Source organism: Rhinolophus sinicus, linkage group LG07 (genome assembly GCF_036562045.2).
Source record: "Rhinolophus sinicus isolate RSC01 linkage group LG07, ASM3656204v1, whole genome shotgun sequence".
NCBI lineage: Eukaryota > Metazoa > Chordata > Mammalia > Chiroptera > Rhinolophidae > Rhinolophus > Rhinolophus sinicus.
The window spans coordinates 29,217,429-29,232,878 of NC_133757.1; the positions used below are offsets into that span (position 1 = coordinate 29,217,429).

At 34.9% G+C, this 15,450-nt stretch overlaps 1 protein-coding gene across 1 annotated transcript in view; it reads right to left on the reverse strand.

The window, feature by feature from the left end:
- The window catches only part of KIF11 (kinesin family member 11), a 36,603-nt gene that overhangs the window by 7,076 nt on the left and 14,077 nt on the right, over window positions 1-15,450 (reverse strand). Inside the window, exons 11-17 of the mRNA XM_074339384.1 lie at window positions 12,266-12,353; window positions 11,438-11,626; window positions 10,619-10,826; window positions 9,497-9,669; window positions 7,631-7,756; window positions 6,979-7,137; window positions 4,688-4,794 (exon numbers count right to left, since the gene is read on the reverse strand). Of these exons, the coding sequence (XP_074195485.1) occupies window positions 4,688-4,794; window positions 6,979-7,137; window positions 7,631-7,756; window positions 9,497-9,669; window positions 10,619-10,826; window positions 11,438-11,626; window positions 12,266-12,353 (1,050 nt within the window). The remainder of the gene's footprint in view (window positions 1-4,687; window positions 4,795-6,978; window positions 7,138-7,630; window positions 7,757-9,496; window positions 9,670-10,618; window positions 10,827-11,437; window positions 11,627-12,265; window positions 12,354-15,450) is intronic.

Sequence of the window (15,450 nt, forward strand, 5' to 3'; positions counted from 1 at the left end):
CTTACTTTATACCTTTTAGAGTATTAACCATACCGTTTTATTAAAATGAAATCTGCCTATGTGTTTTATTCCTCCTACTAGATTATGTTACTTAAGGGCATCTCCTACAGTCTCTAGTCTACTGTCCAGTCAGTCATTCTGTTCTTAAGCAGTTTTGCCCTGCCTATGACATAAAATAAATCATAAAAATTATAATCTTATAAGACAAAGTCAACTATAAAGTTTTGTAATAATTAAAGGAGTGATATTAGTGTGTGATAAACTATACCTATACCACACATAGTACACAGAAACATAAACCTGATACAAAACTAATGTGTTAGAATATACATTCAAAATTTATTGCTGGCTTCGTTCTCTCAGTAAGGTTCCCAATAATAACATTGAAAGTCATCAAAAGGACCACATAATTAAACTTTGGGAAATAAAAGTTACTCTCTATTATATGAGATGGTATACCATGTGAGTAAACCAAGTAAGCAAGCAAATGTGTTGAAAACCAAAGTTCAACTACAGATTAAGTGGAAATGATTGAGAAAAAAATTTAAGTGGTAAGCTTGGAGCCTATCAACACAAATCTATCCATGACAATAAACTCCAAAGGCAGTGGACCTCAAACTTCAGTACACATAAACCTCACCTAGATTCCTGGCCCTTACTCCTGACTAATTCTTTTACAGGATCCCTGAACCACACTTTGAGAAACACTGGTGTAGACAATGCCAGGAAGATAGACAAATGACTTGCTTAGGCCTTAGAGAAAGTATATCATAGTTGCCTTCCCATTTCATTCCTACCCTACTATTCCCTTCAAAGCTATGGAAGAAGCCAGCAAAATGGTATATTTTAATCCAACTATATCAATCCTTTAAATGAGAATATTCTAAACACACCAGTTAAAAGTCACAACTGTTATATATGATATAAAAGCAAGACCTAATTATATGTTGTCTATAAGAAATCCACCTTAAATATAAAGACTTAAGCCAAAAGTAAAGGAATGGAGAAAGATACATTATGCAAATAGCAATCAAAGGAAAGCTGAAGTACTTACATTAATTTCATAAAGTAGCCTTCAGAACAAGGAAGATCGTCAGATATTAAAAAAAAGACATTACATAATGATAAAGGAAGGGGTCAATTCTCTGAGATATCAACCCTAAATGTACATGCAAAAAACTGATAAATTGATAAGAGAAATAGACTAATCTACAATTATAGTTGGAGATTTCAACACCCCTCTCTTAGTAATTTCTTAGAGGTTCTGACCTAATTGACATGTTTAGAACACCTCATCCATTAAAAGCAGAATACATATTTTTCTCACATGGGTAGTCCACAAATAATACTGCCGGGGCTATAAAAATTAAATAGTTATTGGAACCACAGCCCACAAAAGTGGTCCAGGACCTGCATGCTAAACCAAAACAGAGTGAATGTCTGCTAAAAAGGAAGACTTAAATAGGATTTTCTATCTCCTAACATAATAACCAAAATGTTCAAGATCAAAAATCACTGTGAAAAAATCGCAACCTGAATGAGAAAAGATAACACGTGCCAACATTGAGATAATTCAGATGGTGGAATTATCTGGCAAGGATTTTAAAGCAGCCACCATAAAAATGTTTCAATGAGCAATTAAAACACTTCTCGGAAAAAAAAAATCTTAAAGAAATAGAAGAGATTTAAAAAAGAAGCAAATGAAAATTATAAAACTGAAAAATGTAATAACTGAAATAAAACATCTCATTGAATGGATTTATCAGTGGTTTACAGATGACAGAGGAAGAACCAGTGAACCTGAAGACAAATCATAGAAAAATCATAGAATACTCTATTTGAACAACAAAGGAAAAATAGATTATATATCTATAGCCTCAGAGACCTAAGACCATAATAAAAGATCTAACATTTGTGCCATCAAAGTCCTAAAAGCAGAGGAGAAAGGGCATAGGGTTGAAAAATGTTCAAAGAAATAATAGATGAAAATTTCCAAGTTTGGTGAAAGGCATTGAGTTTACAGATCCAAGAAGCTGTGCAAACCTATAATTAAACTTCTAAAATCTAAGAAAAAGAAAAACATCTTAAAAGCAGCTACAGAGAAATTCCCTATAGGGGAACAGAGGATTTGAAAGACAGAGGATTTCTCATAGAGGCCAAAAGGAAACGGAACACCGTATTCCAGGTGCTGAAGAAAACTGTCAATCCTGAGTTCTACAGCTAGTGAAAATACCTTTCAGAAAGGAATGGGAAAATCAAACATACTCAGACAAAGGAAAACAGAATTTGTGGCCAGCAGACCTACCCGTAAAGACTAAAGGAAGTTTTCCAAACAGAAGGAAGCTTGGAACTTCAGGTAAGAACAGTTTAATGGGCAAAAACAGGGGTAAATAGAAATCCTTCTCCTTGTGAGTTTCGAATATCCATAGGCAAAAAATTGAACCTTGACAAACCTCACACCTTATATGAAAAACTCAAAATGAATCATGGATTTAAATCTTACATAAAATTATAAAACTTCTAAAAGAAAAAATAAGTCTGCCTGGAATATATGGTTAGTATGTAAGACTGGCAAGCAATAGGCTATAAAAGCAACATTAAACTCTAATGCAAGAATCAGCAAACTTTTTCTTAGAAGTGTAGATAACAAATATTTTAGGCTTAAAGGCTATGTAGTCTTTGATGTACTTTTGCAGTAAAAAGGCAGCCAAAAATAGTCAAAGGCAATATCTAAACAAATAGGAATGGCTATGTGCAATACAATTATTTGCAATAGCAGGCATCCAGCCCACTAGCCATAGTTTGCCAAACCTTGCTCTAATTAGTAAGTATGCACTTCATTACTAGTATGGGTTAGATATGGTGAAATTACTTAATGTGTATTGTAAGATTGAACAAAATAAGTAAATATATTGTGGATAGGATCCAGGTTTCTGTCTGAAAAGGGAGCACAAATATGGACTAGAAAGATATTTATATGCATGTACACATACACACACAACTTCTAGCTGCGTCCACCTAGGAAGACTAGAAGAAATAACACCCCAGTAGCAATAAGCATACTCAGCTTCCAGATCTTGGTTTCTATTAATATGATCCCAGAGCTGGGGCTGAGAAAGTACAAGGACATCTTCCCATACCACAAAGTAAGAAAATGCTCAAAAAGAATAGGTCATATCAAAAGGACACAGGAGCCAATTTGAAGAGGCACTAGCTAGTCAAAACTTGGATAATCTGAGCATTAAAATAAATAACCCAGAGGACAAAAGAATCCATGAGTACATGCTAACATAACATGAATAAGAATAAATGGGAGGGGAAAGGGAAAACTCTTCCTCTCAGAAGAATGCCAACTAACAAATGTAGAAGAAATGATGAAATTAGAAAAAAGATTTGACAAACACAGATATGTGTATCAACAGATGCTAATAGGAATGGAATACTTAGTTTGAAAAAGAGTAATTTTACAGTGGAGAAATGTGGAGGAAAACACTGTAACCAAGTTATCAAAGTTAAATAAAACATTACCAATTATGAGACAAACTGATATGTACCTCTTGATATCTGAGCTACATTGAGAACACGTCACTTTTGTGGTATTCTTGACAACTGCAACTAATCATGAAAAACAATCCCAACTGAGGGACACTGTACTAAATAATCTATACTCTTGAAAAATGGAAAGGTCATGAAAGACAAAGAGTAAGGAACTGCTCCAGATTAAAGGGGACTCAAGAGACAAGACAAATCCAATGTGTGATCGTGGATTAAATCCTGCACCAGGAGGAAAATTTTTCTTTTCCTATAAAGAACATTAGTGAGGGTGCCAGCCTGGTGGCTCAGGCGGTTAGAGATCCATGCTCCTAACTCCGAAGGCTGCCGGTTCGATTCCCACATGGGCCAGTGGGCTCTCAACCACAAGGGTGTCAGTTCAACTCCTCGAGTCCCGCAAGAGATGGTGGGCTCCAACCCCTGCAACTAAGATTGAACACGGCATCTTGAGCTGAGCTGCCGCTGAGCTCCCAGATGGCTCAGTTGGTTGGAGTGCATCCTCTCAACCACAAGGTTGCCGGTTCGACTCCCGCAAGGGATGGTGGGCTGTGCCCCCTACAACTAGAAACGGCAACTGGACCTGGAGCTGAGCTGCGCCCTCCACAACTAAGACTGAAAGGACAATAACTTGAAGCTGAACAGCACCCTCCACAACTAAGATTGAAAGGACAACAACTTGACTTGGAAAAAAAAAGGCCTGGAAGTATACACTGTTACCCCAATAAAGTCCTGTTCCCCTTCCCCAATAAAATCTTAAAAAAAGAACATTAGCGAGACAATTGGCAAAATTTGAATTAGGCGTGTATATTAGGTAATAGTTATCAATATTAATTTTCTGATTTAAAATAATTGTACTGTGGTTATATAAGAGACTATCTTTGTTTTTAGGAAATACACACTGAAGTATTTAGGGGAAAGTGAGCATTACATCTATAACTTATTTGCAGTTAGTTCAGAAAAGCCAAATATAATACATAACATTGGGGGCAAGAGTGAGAGGGAATGAGAACCATAAAGCAAACATAATAAAATGTTAAATGAGAAATTGGTATGATTGTTTTTGTACTATTTGAAGCTTTTTATTCTGAAATAATTTCAGGTAGAGAAAGTTAAATAGAATTTAAAAACAGCTTACTGCTCTGTACTTTCTTGGACACTGTTAAGTGGTTTCTGGATATTTTCACACTTTTCCTCCAAAGCACAGAATCTCTCTCCCCAAAGATTGATTAACTGGCAAAGTTCCTGTAAGAAAGGGGTGGTGAGGGGAAGAGACTGAAATTATGACACGTGAACGTTTTTTCCATATTGACATGAAGTATTTTCCCATAGGTCAGAATTATACAAATTGCTAACAAGAGATCTTTTAACTCCACCTCTCTCCCATAGAGGAAAGCAGTGGAGGAGATATTAAAAGGATAACATTATAGGATTTTTACAAAAAGAAATAATTAGCAACTTAGCTATTTTAACAAATTACTTTCGATGTACCTCTAAACTAACCAAACACACCAAAATGTCACATTATGCTTGAGAGCCACTTGGAAAGATATACACAGTTGCTTTGTAACTGATTACACTACTAGAAGGGAAACGTAATGCTGATAATCTCATGGGCCAAGCAGTCCAAAATTACTATCAACTACTGGAGTCGTAACATTTTACAGAACCTAGTTAGAGCATATTAATAAAATGTAAATAGAGTTTAGCCTTTGCTCATACTTGGCATCTTTAAAAACAAGCTCTTATAGACATACAACATGCTAGGGATTTACATTGCAAAGTGAAGAAGCTACACTAATAATCAGGGAAGAGCTGAAAATGCACCCAGCATTCTTATTCACTGTTCAGTCCATTAGTTGGCCAACATCTTTGGATAACACATCAGCTGACAATACATATCTAACATTTTTATTATGAATGAAGTCTGTCAGTATTTTTACTAGTCTCAGAGTAGAGGGAAATGCAGGTATTATTAGATTTATCTACATGCAAATAAGTGTTCAGAATTTTACGTAATTGTTTTGTTAGTGCTAACTTCAAGTTCTAGAAAATCTAAGAAATAGTTTACTTAGTAAACTTGCTTCCTTAAAGCCAGAAAAATCAAACCAGTCATACTAAAATACTTTTTGGATCATCGGTGTTTTGTTTGTTTTTAAACAGTTGATCAACAATTTTAAATATTTCAAAACAGCTTATTTATAAAAAGCTGATCTATCTTAGAATATATATCTAAAAAACTCTAGACAATTTTAAGGTAAAAACCCTATGTAGAAGTATGAGAAATTGTTGCAATTTCAAATTACAAGAACATATTCTAGAAATATATAAAAGAGCCACTCAAAAATGGATGCCTTTCAGGCAATACAATCACCACCCACCACTGTAAGATTATCTAAAATACTGTTAGATGCTTCTGAGGCCTGTTTCTTCATTAGAAAACTGGTTTAGTAATAAGACCTATTGGTGGGAGGAATAAACATGAGTTGCTCAATAAATGTTAACTATTATTTTTACTAATTTCTGATATTAATCCTTTCTCTGAAAAGTCTCAGGCATATCAATTAGGAAAACAAATAATCTTATTTTAAAGTGCTTTAATTCTTACCTAAAAATCTTGGATGTGTTCCCCTTCTCATTTTTGGTGACATGGATATGCATTCCCTGTCCCTTACTTCCCCCCCCCCCCAAAAAAAAACCCTTTACTACCCATTAAATTATGTCAACAGTTTAATTGACCAGAGAGTTCTGTCGTGTAGTAATAGCCTCACTTAGTAAAACTTTAGACATTCATTACTAAGGCCTTAAGAATACCAGGAGTTGTTTTCCATATGTCTAATGTTTATAGATTATGACTTTCATGGTTTGAAGGTTTGGTTTTGGTTTAAAGGCTCATATACTGAGGAAGAGTTTACATGGAGGAAGGTAAGTCATGAATTACATTTATAATCAATCAATAAAATTTAAGAATTATATTAATTTACTACAATTTGAAAAATTGTCTGACATGGATGAGACAGAAAGAGGAAAGCAGGGCATAGTGTATAAGACTAACCATCCATGTTACCCTAGAAAAAAACAATTTACCAAGTTATAATGTAGACATATGTTCACTTAAAATGCTATAACCATTTTCTTCTAATTGTACTGCCAAAGGTATGTTCTCACTCTCTTGGTGTAAGGAAAGGATAGTCTTGTTTGTCTTATTGTGCTTTAGCATAGGGTTCTATATGTAGCAAATCCTCAAATATTAACTGATCAAGAAAAATATTCTCAATTATTTTACATTAATTACTATTATAAGCAACAGTGGCTATGTTATTTTCAGGTTTCTAAATTATATCGCATTCAGACTGTATAACAGGGATTATCAAGTTAAAGATCATAAAACTTTCTTTTTTTACTTTCCAAATCACCTAAATAAGATACCTGTGAATGGATTTTCTTTATTGTCTTCAGATCTTCAGTTAAGCTTTCGCATAGCTTCTGTGATTCAGCCAAGGAAGAAGTCGTATTTTCTTGTAGTTCATGTAGATTGTTACATAGCGTACTGAGAAAGCCATCCATTTCTTTTTTCTGATCTTCTATCTTTGAAGAAAAAAAATTTCTTTTTTTAATTAAAGAAAATGTTTGTTTTTGTTTCGAATCTATACAAAATAGAAAAGGTTGCAAACAGTAAGCAAAGTCTCTTTTTCTCTCTAGCCCTTGGAATTCCAGTCCCATGTTCACCTGAGAGACGATTGCTACCATTTTAAAACACTTTCAGATATTTTACATATTTAGGTATATATATGCATGCACGTATATTACATTGATATGCATATCTTCCTCACCCACCATGTGATAGCATACTACATATTGTACTTTGTAAACTTAAACATTTATATCGATCATCCTCATTTTTCTTAGCCATGATTCTGCTGACTACATAAATGGCAGAGAGCATCCTATATCCTCCCACCTCCAGATTCCTTCTAAGAACCCATGGGTTTTGCATGTAGACAAACCTCCAGGTGTGGCCACAGATTGTTTTTTTCTTAAACAATAATTTGATTTTGAGATAATAACAAAGTTTTTTTACCTTATTAGCCACTGTCAATGAAGTCTTGAAAATATGCTTTAGTTGATTATTGATTTTCACTATAGACACCACAGTGGGGGATAAAACTGTTTCCAGTGAACTTAAAAGGTCGGTCTTAAGTACATTCTGGTTTTAAAAATAAACAAACAAGTCTTTAAAATATTACTTCATTTCCATAAACCTGGCTGGTTAAATATCCTAAATACTTTGTTAACTAAACACATGCATATTACAATTCTAATTATTCATTCTCTACTCTTTAGAGCCTATTTATTACTAGAGTTAATATTCTGCATAAATCACTTAACCCTGCCTATAGTAATCAAGAAAATGGTCACTTAATGTAAAACAGATTCCTAACAGTTTAACGTAACAAAAGTCAGAAGAATTCAGAAGAGGGGAAAATGACAGTCATTTAACAAAATTTCAGTATTGCAAACAGGAAATTTTTAAAAACCTACACATACATTTTAACAAAATAAATTTCAAACAAGTTTAGGTTACTAGTCAAAAAGGCTGAGATCAAATAGCCTTCAAAGCAGGCTTTAGGCTGGAGGTATTTAACTTTGAAGACCTCGTAACTTACATCCTACTATATCAGAAGAATTTGTCAAAGTTCTCATCAAGGTATATGGGAAGTTGAAAATGTACTGTAGACTGAGAATTTTTATAAAAAGGAAAAAAACTCCGACCTAAGCTCCTTTCACTAGGGCAGGGGTGAGGAACTATGATAGAAATTATTAGTAAATACTTAAAAAGAAAAGGCTACCGGTATTCATTTGGAAAGAGCAATCACACTAATTTCAACTCATTCTGTGGGCACAGCGGTCAATCTCTTTGACTCAAGTAATGCTTATAACTTGGTAGGAAGACATCAATAAACACAGATTATCGTTTAGTGAATGAATCAATTTCCAAAAAGTTAGTATGGACAGAGAAGCTTTTAACTTTGTCAAATCTGGGTGATTGAAGAAATCTATCAAATAGTGTTATACAAGCACTGAATTTAGGCAGAATGTCAGCTAACATTTGTAGTATCTACTTGGAAAATATTCAACAAACACTGTTAAACTCAAATAAGGAGGCAAACAGCCTGCACAAAGAAAACACAGCAAGGGATACAGCCCAAAACTTCCTAGACAAATCACACAATTACAAAATAAAAATTGTACACAAATCAGATATGGAGGAGGTAATATTAAGTATAATTAAATCAGTGACTTCTATAGAACTTGAAAAAGAGCCTTACAGTTAAGGCACAGGAGGGCTTGATCACAAAGATTGGATCCCACAAATTGTTATATGTGTTTCTAGAATTCTATATTCTAAGTTATTTTTCTTGCACATTTTTCTATCTTGCTGTAGTTTTCAAATTAACCACTTAACACCTCTTTCTGTATGGGTCAGTGTAACATCAGTAGGACCATTCCAGGAGCCTTCTGGAAAGGATGATTTACCAATTTCTGAGCCAACTGGCAAGTCATGGGTCCCTTGAATTCATCTGGAGCTAAACCTATCCTTTTTAATTATTAGGTTGGTGCAAAAGTAATTACAGTTTTTGCAATTATTTTTAACCTTTTAAACTGCAACTATCTAATACTAGAAGGCTTACTAACTCCTACTCTTAATGTTACAAGATATAAGTGAAAAAAGTTTCAAAGATTTGTTATATGCATTTGGAAATTACTCTTTCTGGGAAAGAAAAACAGTAGAGAGATTTATCTTCAAAATTATAAACGTATTCAATTAAAGTGATATGTTTATCACTGTGTCTAGTAAAGCTTAAGATGAAAGAATAATAATTAAATTGTTTTCGTAGATTTATTAAATAGAACCCTTCAAAAATACTTTAAAAAATTTACTAACAATCAATGTCTGAAGTGCAGTTTTACTTTCTTCTGCTAATGACTGTTCTTTTAATATCATATCAGAAATCTGAGAAACATGTGTAGACACATTTTCTGGAATAGATGTGAGAGATCCAAGTGCTGCTGTAGTAATGGTGTCTAATGCAGAAACACTGGAAGACAGCAGGTTACCTATACCAAAAAAATGAAATTAAATTAAAAAGACATAAACTTTAACATAAACATTTAAATACAGTTGGAACCACTTCAAAGAGGCTGGAAAATTATATCCTTGTTGTGGAAAGTTGTCGTAACAAATAAGCTTAACATAATTGGCACACTATACAAGCAAGGAAATACTGTAAATATAAGTTATATTTGTTCTATAGTATACTGTAAGCACTTGACATATTTGTAGGTACATCAGACCCATCCATAACTATAACTCATAGTAAACCAAGAATTAGAATATACTAAAATTAATCTTTAACTAAAAGTAATACATAGGATTATAGTAGGCAAAAGAGGTTATAGAGAAACGACAAAGTAGAAATCAATAAACAACATTTATAGTGATTTGGCTTAGAATGACTAGACACTAAGTGATTTAAAACAATTTTTACATTTCTGCATCTCCCAATTTTTGTATAATGAGGATAATACTTTCATGATAAACTAATACTTGTTTTTTTCTAAATGAAGATAACAATTATGGTTAAAAATGATACATACACATATTTTGAAAATATAGCAAACATACAAGATAGACATTCTCAAAACAAGAAAAGATACAGAATGTTTATGCACAGAAAATTTCTAGGAGAAAACTCAAGAAACTGAACAGTAATATCCATGGAGAATGACAAACAGTCAGGATTAAAGGGACTTTGACTTCTAAAGTTTATGCATTTAGTTATTGTTTAATAAACATGTTATTTTATAAAAAAACAGGGGGGAAAAAACCAACTAAGATTTGTTTTAATTCGAAGACAGTAAAAGCATTAATCCCTAGTCTGAATGGATAGTGTGTGCATTTGAGGGAACTAGTCACTCTGAGTTTATGATATTAAATTATCAGTTTTGAAATTAGTCTCACACTACACACACAGAGACTAGAATAATTAGAAATGCTTGAACGTACCAAACAGAGTCTTGTGATCTTCCAGCATGGTCTTTTGTTTTGAGCTTCCATCCTTAATTAATTCTTTCATACTATTAAACAGACTATTCAGATTTTTGCCAAAAACATCCTGAACTTCTGTATTGTGCTGATCAATTGCCTTCTTACGATCCAGTTTGGTATGGAGACCAGATACATCTTTTGTAGTTTCTTCAACTGTGTTAAGCAACTATATACAATTTTCAAAAATAAATGTTGATAAGATGGATATGACAAAAGCCATCTTAAGAAAATATCTGTGCTACATAAGGATTTCTCCTAATGAGAAATCTTTATACATTGTATCAGAAGAAATTTTAAACTCATGCTAATTTATCCAGGAATGTTTATTTCCCCTCCCTAGCCATCTAAGCTAGGCAAGGAAAACTGATTTTGCCAATATAGTAATTATACTCTATTTTCCCTATTATGTTACTAATTCCTCAAAAATACACCTAATAAAAAATTAAATATTTTCAAAATCTTCCATCATTAGAAGTTACTAAATTCTTGATGACTGATGAATTTCAATCATGACCACAGGAAGAAGCATGACATCATTATTCTAAATGTCCACAATATATTAATGTCACGTTCTAGTTCCAGGAATAGTTTTTTCTTAAGTTAGCATCTCCAGTGAGGAAATTTACATTAAATAGTAAAATAACATTTTTTAATTGATAGAAATGTCATTTGGGGTGAATAAATAGAATTTCACAATTAATGCTAAGGCAAAGTCAGTTACTTCTACCCATTCTCTAATTTCTTTAATGTGAGTATAAATCAGAACAAAGGACAAACCCTGCTGGCAGTATCATGAAGTTTCTTCTCAGTACTTTCCAAAGCTGATGTGATATATTCTTCTTTAACAAGCTGTAATTTGGTTTCTTGTAAATGTTTTTGAGTGGTTTTAAGCTCCTGTGTCTTATGTTGTAGGTCAGATTTACACTGCTCAAGTTCATTTTTATTGTCCATGAATAATTCTGTAACCTAAACACAACACATTAAAATAAATATTTTTTAAAAGAATTAAAAATGCTGAGCTGGTTGGTGAGACACCTGGCTAGCTCATAATCTAATATTTGAAGAACCAAATTATTTTATAATTTGGTTATAAAATAATTTTGCCACGCAAAATTATAACAAGTTGTAAGTTACTAGGTAGGTTAGCACCTTTTATATGGCATCTGATTTCTTCCTGCAAATTAATTAAAAACAACAGATCTAGTATACTGGTGTTTATTCTTCAGGATTTTCCAACACTGCCAATGTTGGAAAACAGAAGAGTCAGGTTTTCACATCTTAGTTATTTAACATCTGTTTTCTCCCAACATTGGCATTCTCTCATCTGATAGACACGTTAATGAAAATGTCTCAGCATTCACTCTTTAGTTTTAACAGTAAAATCGCATAATTCAGTTAATGGTAATGTTGCATTAATATAAGTGTCAAAATAGACAGCTTCTTCATGATTGATGGTATTATAATAAAATTATGATACAACTTACTTTTAGTATAAAGATCAGAAAGAAAAAAACCGTAAAGAAAAATATCAAGTCTCTCACATTCTAAAGTTTTCTTTAAATATTTTCTCTTTATGTAACATTCAATATTGTTTTGAATGCTTACCCTACTTAGCTCCTCTTCAACGGCACCAATTTTTTCAATCAATTCTACAATCTGTTCTTCTTGAACAGTTAGTTTTCCATTCATGGCTCTAAAATAAAGTTTAATATGAGTTTAATTGTATTTTTCCTTAATTCTTATAAAATTCATTCTAATAAAATTGTGGCAGTTACACACCATCTCTAGCATTTTACCACTATTGTGATAATTATGCCCAGGTGTCAATAAGCAATGGGCCAACCTGGTGGCTCAGGTGGCTCGTGCTGAGCTCCTAATGCAAGGTCGCTGGTTTGATTCCCACATGGGCCAGTGAGCTGCGCCCTCTACAGCTAAGATTGTGAACAACAGCTCTCCCTGGAGTTGGGCTGCAGTGAGCAGCCAGAAGTCAGCCTGAGCTGCTGGGGCAGGGACACCGAGCTGTGTCCTACACAACTAGACTGAGAAACAATGGCTTGAACCGTAGGGTATTGGGGGGAGGCAGAAGAAGGGGAAAAAAGAAACATAAGCAATGAATACAAATTGGAAAACAAATACAGTCCTTCTCCTTGTTTTAATAATTAATGGTTTTTCTTGTTATGTCCATTTTGAAACCAAGAATACCTACTTATGGGGGGAGGGGGAGAACGTGTGTATATAAAATTTGAGAAGCAACAAAGCTCACAGAGGAATATAACTCTCATAAAGTAGAGGTGGGGAGAATACAACTTAAGTGTCTGAAATCAGGAGTATGAAGCATAAATAGAACAAAGAATCCAGGAAAGGCTTGGGACTTAAAGGCATCAGATATCACAGGAGGAAGAGATGAAACAAGGGGCTAAAAACCAGAGAACTGAATTAAAGTATGTAGACAGAGCAATTACACCTCTTGCCACCTGCATACATACCTAAATACACACCTCAAAACACATGCCACCATCACACCACCACAAACATCCTCAGGAGAACAAAGGATTCTCTACAACACAGTTTCTCAGCTTCAGCACTACTGTCATTTTGGACGAGATAACTGGTCCAATTTAACACGGCTCTGATTTCTTGAGTGTTACCAAGTTTCAGACGTGAGTGCTGTCTTTTTTTATTCTTCTATGTTCTAGTTCCTTCATAACTACCAACAACTGTCTATTCCACACTGTGCCTAAATGACAAAGATTCCTTTGTGAATGCAAATTTCCTCAAATTATCAGCTAGAGATATTGTTGATTAAAGGAAAAGCTAGGGGGCTGGCTGCCAGCCCGGTGGCTCAGGCAGTTAGAGCTCCATGCTCCTAACTCCAAAGGCTGCCAGTTCGATTTCCACAGTGGCCAGTGGGCTCTCAACCACAAGGTTGCCAGTTCAACTCCTTGAGTCCTGCAAGGGATGGTGGGCAGCGCTCCCTGCAACTAAGATTGAACAGGACACCTTGAGCTGAGCTGCCGCTGAGCTCCCAGATGGCTCAGTTGGTTGGAGTGCGTCCTCTCAACCACAGGGTTGCTGGTTCGACTCCCGCAAGGGATGGTGGGCTGTGCCCCCTGCAACTAGAAAACGGCAACTGGACCTGGAGCTGAGCTGCGCCCTCCTCAACTAAGACTGAAAGGACAACAACTTGAAGCTGAACAGCATCCTCCACAACTAAGATTGAAAGGACAACAACTTGACTTGGAAAACAAGTCATGGAAGTACACACTGTTCTCCAATAAAGTCCTGTTCCCCTTTCCCCATCTTTAAAAAAAAAAAGGAAAAGCTAGAACTGAGGTATAAGAGGAGAGTTAATTCTAACAGTCTTTTGATTAACTGTATTAGTTCTTTATTGGAAATGGGTCTTTTATGTAGAATGAGATACCTGAAATACTTTTCTTATATTTAATGTATAAGAGGTAATGCAACATTATTATTTCATGGATTATAGTTTTGATGTAGTTTTGTTTTTTCTTTTAAAACTTTTAAGTGTGTTTTTCCAGGACTCACTAGCTCCAACTCAAATAGTTGTGTCAATCTAGTTGCGGAGGGCGCAGCTCACGGTGGCCCATGTGGGGATCAAACCAGCAACCTTGTTAAGAGCCCTGCGCTCTAATCAACTGAGCTAACCGGCTGCCCCATTGATGTAGTTTTAAAAAAGGTCTATTAAGCTTGGGGTAAACAAAGTATTATCCTGTTTTAAATGTTGGCAGCTTTTGTGGTCCTTCTCAGACCTTTTCAGAAAGAACTGTTTCACATTATGCACCATGTCTATTAAGATCAAACACTGTCTTTTCAATCATGGGATTTACAAACTAAAAATAACTTATTAATCTAAAATATATCAAGGAGATGAACAATAGAAGAAAATTAGCAATTAGTCCACAATGTCCAATGTTTGACTATAAACAGCAGAAAATACTAGATTAACAAATCAAAGGACAAAACCTTATAGATTTTCATTGGTTGCCTACTAAGCGTGCATTTACAGCATCCAGATTTTCTTTGGAGAATGACTCCCCAGACTGTACAGAAGCCAAGCTGCATGGTGGTTCCTGACTCCATCTCCAGATCCAGGGACTAAAAGCCTGACTGACTGGTCAACATCATCAGGAAAATTCCACTCCTTTGTCAGTTATGGGTTCATACATGAACACAACTCAGGCCTAAACCAATCAATAAGTGATCTTCTCCTGGCCTGTTTTGACTCCTTTGTCAGTTATTGGTTCATATATTAACACAACTCAGGCCTAAACCAATCAATAAGTGATCTCCTGGCCTGTTTTGACGGTTAAAGGACAGGTAGTCAATCACCTACAATGGACCTGAATGACAGCATGTAGCTGCTCTGCTGCTGACCATCACCCTTGATGAACAGCCAAGCTTAGGAGAAAGCTACCATGAATGACAGGCATGGGAAGAGACAGAAACAGGATCCTCGAGTTACTGGATTAAATAACCTGGAAGTTCATTCTACACTGTGCTGTTTTAAGACAGTTTAAGTTGAGTATTCTAACAACCAAGAGCATTCTAATATCAAACTTAAAATATGAAAAGTATTTATTCAATAAAAGTTAACGCTGGGCTGGCCGGTGGCTCAGGCAGTTAGAGCTCCATGCTCCTAACTCCGAAGGCTGCCGGTTCGATTCCCACATGGGCCAGTGGGCTCTCAACCACAAGGTCGCCAGTTCAATTCCTCGAGTCCCACAAGGGATGGTGGGGCTGTGCCCCCTGAAACTAGAAAATGGCAACTG